This window comes from Ceratosolen solmsi, unplaced genomic scaffold (genome assembly GCF_000503995.2).
Source record: "Ceratosolen solmsi marchali unplaced genomic scaffold, CerSol_1.0 scaffold11, whole genome shotgun sequence".
In the NCBI taxonomy this organism is placed as follows: Eukaryota; Metazoa; Arthropoda; class Insecta; order Hymenoptera; family Agaonidae; genus Ceratosolen; species Ceratosolen solmsi.
In genome coordinates, this window is record NW_011948416.1 from 4,717,892 (window position 1) to 4,733,596 (window position 15,705).

Genomic DNA, 15,705 nt, shown 5'->3' on the forward strand with positions numbered 1-15,705 from the left:
ATATATATATATATATATATATATAGAAGAGAGAGAGAGAGAGAGAGAGAGAGAGAGCAAGAACGAGCAAGAGAGCGCGCTATTATGACGGGGACGGGCCGAGCGACCCTGGGGAGGCCAAATCCGTTACTTCGAGTGGAGCGTCGTTTTTGCGCTTCGTTTCCTTCTTACACTTGTGCTTTCGATTCGCCGTCTCCTCCGCTGCAAATCCATCGGGAATATTAGGGACGAGAGAAGTCGCCACGTGCGTACGAGCCACGTTCGATGACGTTTGAAATTTTAACGGCCGGTCGTTGAGCTTTGCTGGATGGCTCGTCCATTGACGTATCGGAGGCGTCGTATCGCGTTAAGCTCAGGCAATTTTCCAATCCTTGATTATTTAAAAACTCGGATTGAATTGATAAGACTTATCTTTACGGGGCAAGCGATGATATTTTGATGGTTATTATTATGAGCCGAGATCGCACGAAAAGCGTTATTGCCGACGCAGGAGTACGGGAGAGCAAAGACGCACTGACAAGCTCGATCGAAACAAGGAAAGAACATTTTCTCTGTGTCGAAGGTGGCCGGGATGGAATAATCTAGTCTGCCTCCACATATCCTTCGTGTATATTGAATTTCCCGAGTTTATATTTGTTGATAAAATCCACGTGGAATAAACTTATGAAAAGATTGCGAAGATGAAGAAGAGGGGGGGGGGGGAGCGGTAAACCCTAATGAAATTAAATTTCTAAGGATCACAACGCGTACCTTTTTATCTTCTCTTATGTAGACTCTTTCCTTGATTCTGTCTCGTACACAAATTGGAGAGTCTATATATATATATATATGTAGAGAGAGAGAGAGAGAGAGAGAGAGAGAGAGAGAGAGAGCAGTATTATACGCAATTTACATAGCGCTTAATCTTTTAATTTTATCATCATTTCATAATTTCCACGCGTTCTGTCTCCTAAATTTCATTCGCCATTGTATCGATTCAAAGTGATCTGCGAGAATTGCACAGTTTCCATCAAAATCATTCTAATAATATTACAAAGTATCCATTATAGAAATTAAGACTTTATGAAGCTTCATTTTTTATATGATCATGCGGTACTAATGATTAAGAAATCAAAAAATTCAAAAAGATAATGTAGAAAAATCTTGCGAATCAGAAGGTATTATTTATTCCAATGTACTAATATTATTAAAAAAAAAAAAAAATTCAACTATTTTTTATAAATTATTAAGAGAATATAGACTTTGATAATTATTCCAATGATATTTAATTTTATAAATGGTACATTAAAATTGTATTATTGTCGCTGGTTTACCATGTTAAAAAGACATTTAAAACGGCAAAAGGAACATTATAGCGTTTGATAGAATTCTTTTAATTAAAAATAATTTAATGTTCCCGTACTGTTAAAGTAATGCGAATTTATATTTGCTCATCAGTCTTAACATACATGTTTATAATTTAATTGAATTCATCGACATGTGACCTTTTAATTTCACAGCAACGAATCATTACGCAAGCATTTTCAGTTACATCAAAGTGAATTTTTTATAGTTAATAAATATATTGAATAATATATATTAAGATTAATTAGCGTTAATAATATTCTTTGACTCTAAATAAAAATGCAATTATTACAAGTTTTAAATACGAAATCTAATTGAATTGTAATTTAGCACATTAAATTATATTTAACGTGTATATAACAATTATTTGTGTTTAACATTTACTTATCATTGTCGATTCCTTATTTATTTTAATTTCTAATGTTTAGATTATTCTCGGATTTTTAAGACTTAAATATTCGTAATTTCGATTGAAAACATTTCTTTTGAAAAATTTCCAAACTCATCAATTAAAAAATGAACAAATTAGTACGCATCCTTAAATCGTATTCGCACTATATCATTTTCACAAATTGATGTGTTAATTAGCAAGCAATTATTGTTATGTAAAAAAAAAAAAAAAAATCCAATTGTCACTCTGCATGAAATTGGGAAGAAAACTTATTTCATTTTGTATTGAATTAATGTTAGTGGTACCATTGCGTTTAACATTAGTATATCTTTATTAATTGTTATTTCAGTGTTTAAATGCATCATTAATGTTTAATTTTCGACAACGGATAATATTAATTACACAATCATTTCATTGTTAAGTATTTCAACGATTTTCAAATACTAACAAAAAACACACACATGCGCGCGCACAATTTACCCAGTAAATACATATAGAACATATCTTTTTTTTTTTTTTAGAATAAAGAATATTTAGTAACAATATGACTGTTTAATTATTTAGGAATGAAATAATTGAGACGAGTTTAATAATCGAATAGAAAGTATTGGCATGAGATTGTTAAATAATTTTTCCATTTTTCATTTTTTTTCATAAGTAAAACTTATATTTTTATATTAAAATTTAATATATTTTTTTTATAAACGTTTATGTAGGTTAAATATTTCCCATGCCATCCCAGAATTTCTGTCTTCACAAATGCTTATAAATTTGTTGTTGATTTATTTTTCGTACAAGTAGTAAATAGAAAATTGTTTAAATAAAAAAGATGTTTTAACCAAATTTCGCGAATAATTTACATCATTTTTTAAAAAATAATGTACTAAACGTCAGAATTATTATATTTTAAAATATTATTAACAAATACGTGACTTAACGATTCACACAATACTTACAATATATTACATTAATTCACTGATTAAAATTTTAAATTTGACTTTTAACGGTTTACCAATGCTTACTTGTAGCTGCCAACTTATGTAAGGAGTTTCGATGATATTGATTTTGCCCAGCAACAAATGTTATTAAGAGAAAAATAAATAATATATATGACGCTATTTTATTTACAGGTAAAGTAACGCAAATACACTCATTTATTTCCTATGCATTTACTGACTTTATACAAATAATCAAGTTTTAAATGTAGTTTATCACTAATGTAAGCTTGAAAGGAAGTTTGTGAATTGTCTTAAAAACTTTTTGAGGTCCGATGTACATATTACGATAAAATTATTTTTCATTGCTATACATTACCGTATCATTTATAAGTGTGAAAGCCTAGTTTGTGTAATAACAAAAAAAAAAATAAAAAAAAAAAATAAAAAAAATTTCGTTTTTATGTGAATTTTATATTTCTTCTTCAACGAGTTAAATTAATTGTTATTTAAGCAGTTTTGTACCGTGGAAGGCGTTTTAAAGAGGTTTCGTCGACGTGTTAACAACTTTAAAATGACAACAAAATTGCTTGGTATCTCCAATGAGAAATGGGAACTGCTTTCGGAGAAATTATTTAAGTATAAGATGCGATTAGTTGATCGAAAAAATATTCGGCATACGTTGAGCGTCTTAAAATTAATATTGCAAAAATCACGAATTACATGCTTTTGATGAAATCGATTGGATATTTAAAAATATTGAGAATATATTTGTATGAAGAGCCGTGTGAATTTTATGATTAATGATAGTCACATGATAGGTACAATGAAGTACCGCAGTCTCGGCAATTACAAATGACGATTAATCAAGTAATTTGTTGAGATATTTCTAAGTATTTGCAATTTCTCTGCGATAATGTCAAATCATTAGTTATACTTGTTCGTTATACTTAAAAAATTGAAAAACCATTATATTTTTAATACTTTATTTTGTTGCTCGTAGATATGTAAATTATTATTTTTATGATAATTAAAAATAATTATACAGATACTTATCATTTGTTAAACTGATACAATTTTATTATTATTATTATTATTATTATTATTATTTATTTATTTATTTATTTATTTAATTAATTATTTATTTATTTATTTTATTTTTTAAAATCTTTTCAATAAGATCTTCTTTTAATGATATGGAACATAATGATTAATTATTATTTAATTTACTCGCTCCGTTATTTTCACGATAAGACGATAATTATAGTTTTTGTTTAAGGTTTATGTATATTACTTAATCACTAAATAACCATAATGACATCTTAATATCCACCAAGAGTTTCATAATATTTTGAAATTTAACATTAAATTATTGTTAATAAGTAGAAAAAATAGAGCGTTTACATTGTATTAATCGAGGAGGGAGATAAGTTGTGTAGAGAAACCTGCTTGACTTTATTTAATATTTAAGTGACGATTATGATACGATAAGACACTTATGAAATATATATTCTTAGTATGTATTAACGTACTAATCATCAATGCCAGCATAATAAATAATCTTAAAGCCGAGAGATTAAAGCAATCGTTTAAATTACGGCGTAAAATAATAATTGTAGTTGTATTCCCCGGTCTTGAAGCGCATAATACACAAGCCAGTCAATACAACATATCCGTTTGTTTAAATAAATAAAGGCGGCCTATGCGCACATTGCTTTGAAAATATTTAACAATAATTCAGGGTTAAACATGGTTTGTAAGGTATTTTGTAATCATAAAACGATTTCGATTAAAATACGTGATGCTTGAATAATTATTCTTATGACGGCTCGAGTTTTTCCATTCAAATATCTACTTTCCATCGTTGTATTATTATTCTCTTACTTGTTAAAATAATATTTAATAATAAATACACGTGGCTAGCTTATTTCGCAAAGCCATTCCTAAATATCGTTTGACATTGCATGCGCAATGGCTGTTGTTAAGTACAGTGAAACTTTGTGCAATTAATTCAATTCATTTTCACACAGCAAATGGCTCTTAACTTCCTCTTCCCACCTCCTCGATCACACATCTCAATCCGCCCATCCAATAAACTCATTTCCATCGACGCCCTTAATTTCCAAAGAACTGAAGGTCCATTATCTTCACCTCGACCCGGACCGAACGCTACGTATTGCCAGCACTAAATAAGTAATGTGTGTTTTGCGCCAGAACGACGATGATAAGAAAAGCTCCAGAGATGGAGGAGGAGTAGGAGGAGGAGGAGGAGGAGGAGGAGGAGGAGCGGTCGGAATTTCTGGGTTTCTGACTCGTCGGCATACACGATCCTCGCAGTCCTCGTGGCGAAAAGCTCTTATGAGAATGACTCTTATGAGTCAAGTTGCAAACTTTGCCAATCGTCACGAGTAAGCGCTCGATGATTTGAAAACACCAGCGGCTATTGATCGAGGATACACGCTCAATGACTTTGTCGAAAGATGCGGAGCACAATGCGCTTTTGTCGATATGTTATTTATCGATAAATTAGAGACGAGTGTTCTGGACTTTCGTATGGATGATGTACGTGCTTGTAGTGGATGTAGCGAAGAGACATTTTTGATTTGTAGTTGAGCAGCGGCGTATATCGTACCGACAACGGAATTCCGCGAGCGCGAAATCATATATTCGTGAAAATGAGATTGCGCAGCTCTCCGGAAAACGCGTTAATTTTGTCAGCGGCAGGATTGTCTCGTATAGTCTGAAAAACCATTGCCTTAACGTTCCAAGGCTCATTTTCACGCCATTAAAATGCTTGGTGCTGTAGTATCGCCTCCAAAACTTATAAAACTAATAAAATTATAGATCTATAACTATCCTATTATGTCCTATTAAAATAAATAATAGGAATAATATTTTTAACGTGTCTAAAGTCGTTTGAGCGCACATACCAATATATTAAGTTGATTTTATGAAAATAATGTTTTCAATCTATCACTATTACGTAATAATAATTGAATTAAAATCTAGTTACGTAAAGTGCGCATTCTTACAAATTCAAATTTTCAAAAATATCTGTCTAATGGAAATCTCATCTCACGGCAAATAATCGTATTTTATCATTCGATATCGATAATTTTTTCTCCTCCTCGTTTTCATTACTTTTAAGATAACGTATTTTCTACTTGAAAGACTAAACGAATACTCATGTACGAAGTTCACGGCTCATTATAACAAATACTTGATCCCTTTAATTATTTAAACTACTAATACGATACTTCTCTTCATTTTTCTTAAGAAAAAAGAAAATAAGATAAACGTCGTATATAAAGGAATATTAGTTTCGTTTGGACCGACAGCCAATCAATTTTTATTCGCTCTGTAGGAATTTTTATCGATGCTTTTCATCTTGAAAATTTCAAAATTTCAACTTTAATCCGTCAGCTTTTCATGAATAAAGAAACACAGCTTAATGGGAAAAATTACAAAATCTTCGACGTATTTATAGCGATGGAAGCTTCGATTACGTCGAAAGAATGTAGCGAGACCACTAAATATTGTAATCTATCATCCAAGAATGTAATCATCATCTCCCTCTATGCCAAATTCTTCCGTCAAACCTCCTTCAATCATTCCTTATTCAAATCAATGGTAAAATTAATAATTTTTTGACGCATCCCAAGGTCGTTTGACATTAAACAAGAATGATGATTTCCGTCATATCTTCATATTATTATTTCTCCGAATTTATTAAATTTATTATTTATATATTATTATAAATTCTCCAACGCTATAAATTACCTCATTACATAACGTTAAATTAATGAGAATAATTATTGAAAATTTTCCTTTCCAATTTTCTATTCGAAATTCGCAATTATAAATTTGATACGTAAACTCGTTGAAATTTCCAGTGCAACGTTATCAATTTTTCTAGAGCTTGCAATGAACACCGACACGCTTTTCAAAAGCACCCGGTGCTTGGCATATTTCCATCGCAAAACTTTTTTCAATTATGCTCCACTACTAATGACATTTACCAAAGCTCAATTTCAATAAGCAAGGTTCTTTAATAGAATCTTTAGTTCTCACCCGAGTTCACTACTACATCTAATACAACCTATAATCATCCGTGCCCACTTGTACGAAAGTGAAGTTTAAAAGTAAGATATACGGGGGGCAAGGAAACACTCTACATCATCGTATATTACGTGCTCAATTATACAAACGAGAAAATCCGTAGCGCGTTCGCTCGCTACATCGCCTTGTAATTTTATGCTTTATCGCGGAGAAGGATAAAAGTTCACGGGCGAATTGAGTTCGAGGAAGTTGGTCGAACAGCCAGCCGTAGATGGGAGAGCTGGTGTCGGCTTCGGGGTAGACCTACTCTACCGGAGCCAGTGAAAAAGTGAAAATATATGGGAAAAGAGGGAGGGAGTGAACTTGCGCAATACCTTTTGGCTGGTTACCTCGCTCGGAGCGATCAGTTTGGATCATCTTGAGGGCGCAAGCAAAAGCTTAAGGTTAAATATGAACATGAATTAAATAGGAAGATAAAACTTCGTAAGGAAAATTACATTCTCCAGAGTGTGACGATGCGACTCCTTATGCCAGTCGACCGATTCTTTCGACCTTGGCATCGTTTCTTGATCCTTCGCCCAATGGATTGCTCGTATTATATAGATATACAGCTGCTTCGATCCTCCAAAACACGAATAACAATAACGAAAGACACAGAGAGAGAGAGAGAGAGAGAGAGAGAGAGAGAGAGAGAGAGAAATATTGGATTAAGAGGAGAGGATGGATAATGGGTGAGTCCCCAGATATCCAATCGAATTTCCATGTGATATAATGCACTTGGATATCCTTTCATTTACGTAAGCTTAATAGCCTACGTATACGCCGTGGGGAATTTTTCTGATTTAATAGCGCAAGGCTTTTTTTATGAATTAATTGCATTATCATTTTTTCTTTCTTCCTTTTTCTTTTTGTGAAATACTATTATTGATATCGTATAAAACTTATTAAATGTATATGCATGTACATAATAATAATTACAACAATCGCAAAGGAGTTCCGAAGAGATAAATTTCAATTTAATTTATTATTTTATTTTAATACTAAGCGAATGACAATAATAACGTACAATTCGAACGAGTACTTTATCTAAGGTTACATAATTTTTGTTCATAGATTATGCTTTATTGTTCCCAGTAGACATCCGCTAAAGAATAAAATTAGGTCAAAATTTAATTTAGTTAAAACTTTTAAGATACAATTAAATGCATTTCAGATAATTGTTTCATTAGTTTAAAAGAAGAAAATTATTTTCAAAAAAGATAAACGTAATATATGAAAGTTTCTGTCCAATTTTTTTTACAAAGCATCCAACCATTTTCGATATAATTCGTTAATAATGAAAAATGCATGAATTAATCACATGTTTTTAAATATTTTATTAATTTATTAATTTACCATTTTAATTATATACTTGTACATTAAATATTTTATAAAAATAAAATATGCTTCTAGTCATTGTAGGTTTATTTAAATTTTATAAAATTTATCATTACCGAATAAAAAATGTTCAAATCAAAAGTAATAAAAAAAAAAAAAAAAAAAAAAAAAAAAAACCCCCCCGCGGCCTTTATGCCAGTATAAAAAATGATTCGATACGAGTCCTTTATATTTCACATTTGAAACATTTAACATTTATCATATAACCGCACATAATTGCGATAATATTACATGTTATTATTACGTCAATTATTAATCGACGATATTATAATATACGTTAATAAAGTTTTCTTAGCAATATTCAGCATATCAAGTAAAACCGAGAATTCGAAAGACAAATTTAAGTTACAATGAAAATGTACGAATGATAATGATAAATTATCAGTATTAAAGATTGTCCTTTATATATTTTTCATTCAATACAGATCAACGACTGTTAATTACAAATATTATATTATTCAAATAATAATATTATAATACCAATAATAATGTCAAATAATAATATATCAAATAATAATATATCAAATAATAAATTCAAATAATACCAATTATTGCCTCGATAACGCTTTAATATAAAACAATTTTCTTCGTGCTTTTCAGTGCTTAGTGGTTGCTAATAACGATACTAATTACTTTATGTTAAATTGTCCAGTGATATAACATCTACGCAGTTATATATTCCGATATAAAATGTATAGAAAAATTCGTTCTTCTCTCAGATCAGAGACGCAAGTTTTTATAATTGTAAAATAAAATATAATTATATAGTAAAATAGCAGGTTTATTTATTTAAATAAATCAAACGTCACATGGTATTATGTAAATTGTTGTTTACTGTATTAATATACATAAGTGAATTGTTGTTTATTCAATAAATCTAAAGTTTTTGGTAGTTTGGAAAGCGTGAATGTAAATGAAACGTGCAAATAAATGGTTTTGAAAAAGTAAGTTTAAGAAAGAGTATATTTTTTTATTTTCTATACAGAAAAATATTGACGTCGTCTGTATAAGAATAAGTAGGTAGTTAAAAAAAAAATAAATATATATATATATATATATATATATATATATATACACACAATGTTTAAGTTGTAAATTGACTTGTACGCTCTATTCATTTTTAAGTAATAATAAATTATTATAATTTCAGTAAATACTATGAAATTATTAAATTTATATTATTTTCGAATAAAGTCAGGGATTATCATTTTTGTTAATTTTTTGTTCATATATAATGTGATTGTATACTTTCTGTTCTTTCCATTTTCTCAACACGCTCTTTTAATTATAATTAATCTTTTTTGGAGACCAAGGCTTGCCTTTTAATCCTTAAATTTTTATAAAAATTTTCTTATATCATTGTTCACCGGCACGTTCATCGCTATGACCGACCGAGGTCATTATTATTGGGTATTATGGAGTTCGCGAGGTATTCGTTAGGTGTCGCCACAGGGCCAGCTGTGGCCAATGTTCTTATAATCAATTTAAATGTAATAATTAACAAAACATAATTAACATGTGCTTTTCAGCGCGCGGCAATAATATTAGTATGTATAATGAAAGAGCTTTTATCTATTATCATTAGCACTAACATTAGCACGTGATTATATATAATATATTGTATTTATGTTTTGATTTTATATAAAGAGATAGTGGCCGGTTATTTAAGTGATTAATAATACGAATTAGTGAACATTTAAAATGTATGGATATGGGCATTTGCAAGGAAATGTTTTATTTAATGAAATTATTTATGTAGATTGAAACTGATAGACGAAACGTTATACAAATATTAGTTACAGAAATAATAGAGTTGTAAATTACTCGAAATTTTTATAAAGCAGATTGTCTGAACTAAATTTTGAAGAACATCGCTCTTTAAAATCAAAACCAATAGAAAAAAAAATTTACTTTAATCACTTTTCAGCGACTCTTTTATAATTCTATTACTTTTATTTTAATATTGTCTCTTATTCGTATAAGAATATATGAAAATTGGGCTTTTCAAATATGAATATTCAAATTAACGAAGCAAATATCTTGCCATTATAATACTTTTATGTCAATTGATAATATAAATCTGATTTATTGGCTGTTAGGCATATCATATATATTTATTATTTATTTATAGTGCATTTTTCATTTGACCCACATGTTGTATGGTGCATCAACGGCATATATTAAGGATATATTTTGAGGATCTATGATTCTCTTTCTCTCTCTCTCTCTCTCTCTCTCTCACCCTCCCTCTCTCTCACCCTCTCTCCATCTTTTAAAATCAAAATTTTAAATTATTCTACATAATATTAAAAGTACGTTCTTTATTCTGCACCTTTGTCCGGCGTATCTCAAATTTATTTTTAAATGATCGATAGGACTCGTAAAACCTTCGGAACTATTACAGAAATGAAAAGTTTCCCGATTATTACGAGAAAAATAAACTTAAAGTGCATATAAATTTTCATGTAAGCCTATGCTGTATATTTATCATGACCCTTGCAATAGAGCTTTATAAATGTAAAAATAGCGTAAATTGTATACCCTAATGGTGAGAGAGAGAGAGAGAGAGAGAGTGAGTGGATAAACGTTTGCACGGCCGTTCCGAACAAACGCTTCCACGACATTGAATTTTCTTTGTGTCGCACTCTTTTGATAATTTTCCGCCGTGATGACGCTTTACCCGACAACTTGGTCCAGTGACTCTTTTCCAAATCGAGCGGCGCTGATTCACCGACACAATATACTCCAGACGCCATCTTTTTTTTTTTTCATATAACGCTTTAATTTTAGCGAATGTTGGCGAATAATGTATGCTCGTGTTGCCCTAGAACGTTTCATCGATATGTTATTTTTGCCGAAACCGAGGCTTATAGGCGAACGCTATAATGGCTCTTGGGCTCGTTGAGATGAAACATTATTTTCATTACTTAGGAGAAGACAATGCATTCGAGCGTGAATATTAATTTATATTTAATTTATCGGAGACTATTCCCCAACTATAAGCTATACTCCTCGAAAAGTGTATTTAAATATTCATATAAATCATTAGACTATTTATAAATCACGCTATATTAAAATAAATCCGAATGTTTTTGTAAACAAATTACTATTGCTTGGAGATTGCTCGTATACAATAAAAATAGAATAAAGTGTGCAAAGCTATTAATTGCACATTCCCATTTCAATTAATAAATGCTTTTCTTTTTTCGAATATCGATGACATTTCACGTTTTCGGGCATTAAAAATTTTTTTTTTTCTTTTTTTTCTTTTTTTTTGTTACAACAGTATAATTTCTCAAATCTTACACCATTGCTAGAAAATTTCTCTTTTATAATATTATCGATGTGCTTTTACACTCACAATTACACATTTAATGGCTTACAATAAAAATCCGCTAGCAATCTACCATAAAATAAACAAAAGTAATTAAAAATCTAATTTTCATTATGCGTTATCTAATATTTTTTAATTAACGTAACAGGTACCATTTCAATAATATTCGAATTGCCCATTATCATTATATTCATGATAATTAATGAAAATGCTAGTGGCCGACATTTCTGCCCAACAAATTCCGTGCTATTGGCTTGTGAAAAAAACACTTTTATCCATTTCCATTAGAAATTAAGCTTGGTAAACCTGTTTTTTTTTTTTTATCTTTCGTCGCATGTCAATTCGGCGAACTAAGAAATTTCGATCTGAAATCATTCGCACACTCATCGACTCGTTCAACGAGCACAACAACGACGACGATCTTCGCTCTAATTATCGAGAAATAGCTTTAATTTTGTTAATAACGACGACCAATATCGTGTTCAATGGCGTTCAAGGGACTCCAATCGGTTGTCGCGGTCCAGCTCAGCATGAATGGCGAGGGCCACGAATCTCGATTGGCTTTGTATCGGCGATCGACAGTGACGCGCCGGGATAAATCGGGAGGCTCGGAAACGATTTGCGTCGGAACGCGGAAACTTGTCTCGGAGGTGGTGGGGCCCGGCCGAGAGTATATAGCTGACCGGCAGGTCGTCCCGGACAGTCAGTGTCAAAGCCGAGCACGGTACCGCACGCGGATCCTCAGCTCCTTGATAAAGAGTAAGAAACGCCAATCAGCACTGCAAGCTCGTTAAGCTCGTCGCGCTTTAATTACGGGAAAGCAGCGCGCGCCTTTTTCATCATGTTCTTCGAGTAATTTGCACGCTTGACGAGGTCGGTGATTCGTTTTGCTCGTCAATATAGAATTTCGAGATCTAGAGCAATCGAATCGCTGCTACAATTATATCGGGCGCTTTGTTCTATCAAGTCCTGTCATTTTTCACGTTTCTGCCTCGTTTCTATCTTATTCTCTCTCTCTCTCTCTCTCTCTCTCTCTATCTATCTATCTATCTATCTATCTATCTATCTCTCTCTCTTCAAAATTGTTACACAATATTTGACAACATTTTGCTATTGGATTTTTATCATATGATTAGAGAGAGAGAGAGAGAGAGAGAGAATAAGATCTTCTTTTTTTCTTCTTTTTTAAATAATATAATAATAGAAAACTGATGGAACGCTATATACTAGATCGATATTAAGCATTTAAAGATATCGGGTATGCGAGAATGATTGTAAAAATTTATTTTACTATAATTCTAATAGACCCATTAGTTTACTTGGAGATTAATATATCTTGAATAGTCGCTTCAGCGGTATTTATTAAATTAATTAATAAAACCAATTAACATATTATCATCGGATCACAGTGTTTATTTATATTTTTCGATTATTCAAGTATTTGGCTGTATTTACCAAGTTAGTTGTATTGATAATCAATAAGCCGCCGAGTAGTTGGACCATTTTGTCAATAACGCCTTATATGTGCATTTGCCATAAGCCTTATAATATTACTGCTGCAACGTTATCACTTAAAATGATCGTTATGAAATTGTAGAAATTGTACAATTGTCGCATTAAAACGATTCATCTTAGTTCTTAATATGTACTAATTATCATTAAACGCAGCATTGAACTAATTTAAAAATGAATAGATAATCGAAAATTGACGAGGTTATCCTTCCGCCGGCTTACGCCTTAGCCGGCACCAACGAATAATCCACGGGAATCAGTAGTTAGATCTTTTCGCAGGAAGCCTCCTGGATTTGGCCCAAGTATAATCGAGCGATGGCCTTGATACCGACCTTCTTTCGCGATTGGTGGGACGACTTCGAGCGCCCGAGCCGCCTCCTCGACCAGCACTTTGGCGTGGGTCTTTCGCGGGACGAGCTCGTGCGCACGCTCTCGACACCCTCCTTCCGGGGCTACTACCGGCCCTGGCGCAATCTCCTCGAGCAGTCGAATGGCGTCTCCAAGGTCCAGCACGACAAGGACAAGTTCCAGGTGATAATCGACGTGCAGCAGTTCAAGCCGGAGGAGATAACGGTGAAGACCGTGGACAATTGCATAGTCGTCGAGGCGAAGCACGAGGAGAAGAAGGACGAGCACGGCTTCGTATCGAGGCAATTCATCAGGCGATACCTGCTGCCCGAGGGCCACGACATCGGCAACGTCGAGTCCAGCCTCTCCTCCGACGGCGTTCTCACCGTCACCGCGCCCGCCCTCGCCATCGCCGCTCCCGGCGAGAAGATCATACCCATACAGCACAGCCCGGGCCCTGCCGTCGTCTAGGAGTGGCGAACGTCGGACGGAGGGTGCTGCTCTCGACAAAGACGATCTCGAGCTTTGCGCTTATTTGAAAAAAAAAAAAAACTCTTACAAGTTACCCAGAAGTTCATGCTAAAGCCGACCCTCGTTACAGCAACAAAACCCAATGAGGATTTTTACCTCGTGGCTGCTACGGCCCACCTGCCAAACAAACGATTCTGTCATTGTCCAACACACCACCACCGACCCTTTATTTCAATAAATATTTATATCATGTTACTTAAGCACTTGACGTACATTTATTCAATAATATTTATCCTACACTTAGACAATAAACCATGCGTCATGCCTCGAATCCCGTTAAAAACACGAGGAATAACGCTCTAAAAATAAATGGGCCCAAGCGAAACTCACATGGAGCCTATACACAAATGCAGATGGTCGGCATTTTCTTCCGTGGGCGATATTAGTCATCGTAGCCGACGGTGGTAGGACCAAAATAAACCATAGGCTGTGACGCAGATTCGGAATATCTTGGATAAGCTAATACTTTATTCTTTTTTTCTTCTCATTAAAATAAATAGAGTACGCGCGATTCATTATCTCAAGGCCGCGTTATTAGCGCACCGCTAATTTTGGCCGTCGGGCAAATCGCCAGCCGATGATGAATCGTCGAAACGGTCAACGTCGCTTACCCACGCGATCTATATAATATTTTCCTCTATGCTTTTTACAATTACAATGTGATGATCGCGCGAGCGTAAAATCAAATTCGGATGGGAGAAAATTGAGAAAATCGAGGTTTTGTTTTTTGTTTCTTGTTTTTGTTTTTAGTTTTCATTTTTTTTTTTTTTTTTTTTTTTTTTTATGTTTTGCTAGAGCGAGAAGAATGATGGAACTTATGTAGAGGACGATAGAATAGGCCTTTTGAGAAGACTTTTAAGGGACTTTGAGGATGTATTGACGATGGACGTGTTTAATCAATTATGAATGATTTGTCTCGACATAAATGACATCGAAATTATTTGGGATTCGTGAATTTTTTACAGCGATGGTAGTATTTCTATTTCCTTCTCTCTCTCTCTCTCTCTCTCTCTCTCTCTCTCTCTCTCTCTCTCTCTCCCTTATTTAATATTAAATCATAAGCAATGCCGTATACTTCGTACGCGTAAATTGCGTATATCGTATATTTTTGTCTTCTTACCTTAAACTAATAATGAAACACAACTGATTCTTATCTTAGATAAGAGTTTATTAAAAATCTCTAATTTTCAAGGTCTTGTGCGATTCTTTTGCAAAATTTTCATTCTTTGTACAATAATTCACTTGTTGTGAAATATTGATTTTTATATTGACTCTCTGGCCTTTCATTCAGCATTGACTCGACAATATAATTTCTCTTTTTCTCTCTCACTTTTTTCTCATTTTCTTTTTTATCAACTTATAATCAGGAAAATAAACTTGACAGATTGTATAGACGTAGGAACGTCTGGTAGTCTGAGGAAAGTAAGCGATGTTATGTGCGACTAATCGACTTGGCACGAACGAGCTCAATAAAACGTGTATGTGCGTACGTGTTTATAGTTGTGAACGCCGAAAGCTGGAGTTCTTGTACTTTTAATTAATAACGATAGTTTATAATTATGAAATATCAACCTCCTATTTCTGCCTCTAGTTTCTAAATTTAAGTCGATAAATTTCATCAAAATAGCACGTATAGTTGTAATAGACGTTATATTGAAATTAGTTTTCATTATATCGCGAATCTTCGACATAGTCAGTACTACACATCGTGAAATAATATTTTTAGCGCGAAAATCTTTTTATCATTGATAAAAATACAACGGCATGTAAATAAAATGTCTTCTTTGGATTTTAAATCAGTCCGATTCATTAGA

General features: G+C 32.7%; 1 protein-coding gene across 1 annotated transcript; it reads left to right on the top strand.

Moving 5' to 3' along the window:
• The first annotated feature begins 12,167 nt into the window (after positions 1 to 12,167).
• LOC105359213 (lethal (2) essential for life) lies at positions 12,168 to 13,861 on the top strand. The gene is made up of 2 exons (XM_011495734.1): positions 12,168 to 12,259; positions 13,292 to 13,861. The coding sequence occupies exon 2, from the start codon at positions 13,328 to 13,330 to the stop codon at positions 13,829 to 13,831; it is 504 nt and encodes a 167-aa protein (XP_011494036.1). The 5' UTR covers positions 12,168 to 12,259; positions 13,292 to 13,327; the 3' UTR covers positions 13,832 to 13,861.
• Positions 13,862 to 15,705: the final 1,844 nt, after the last annotated feature.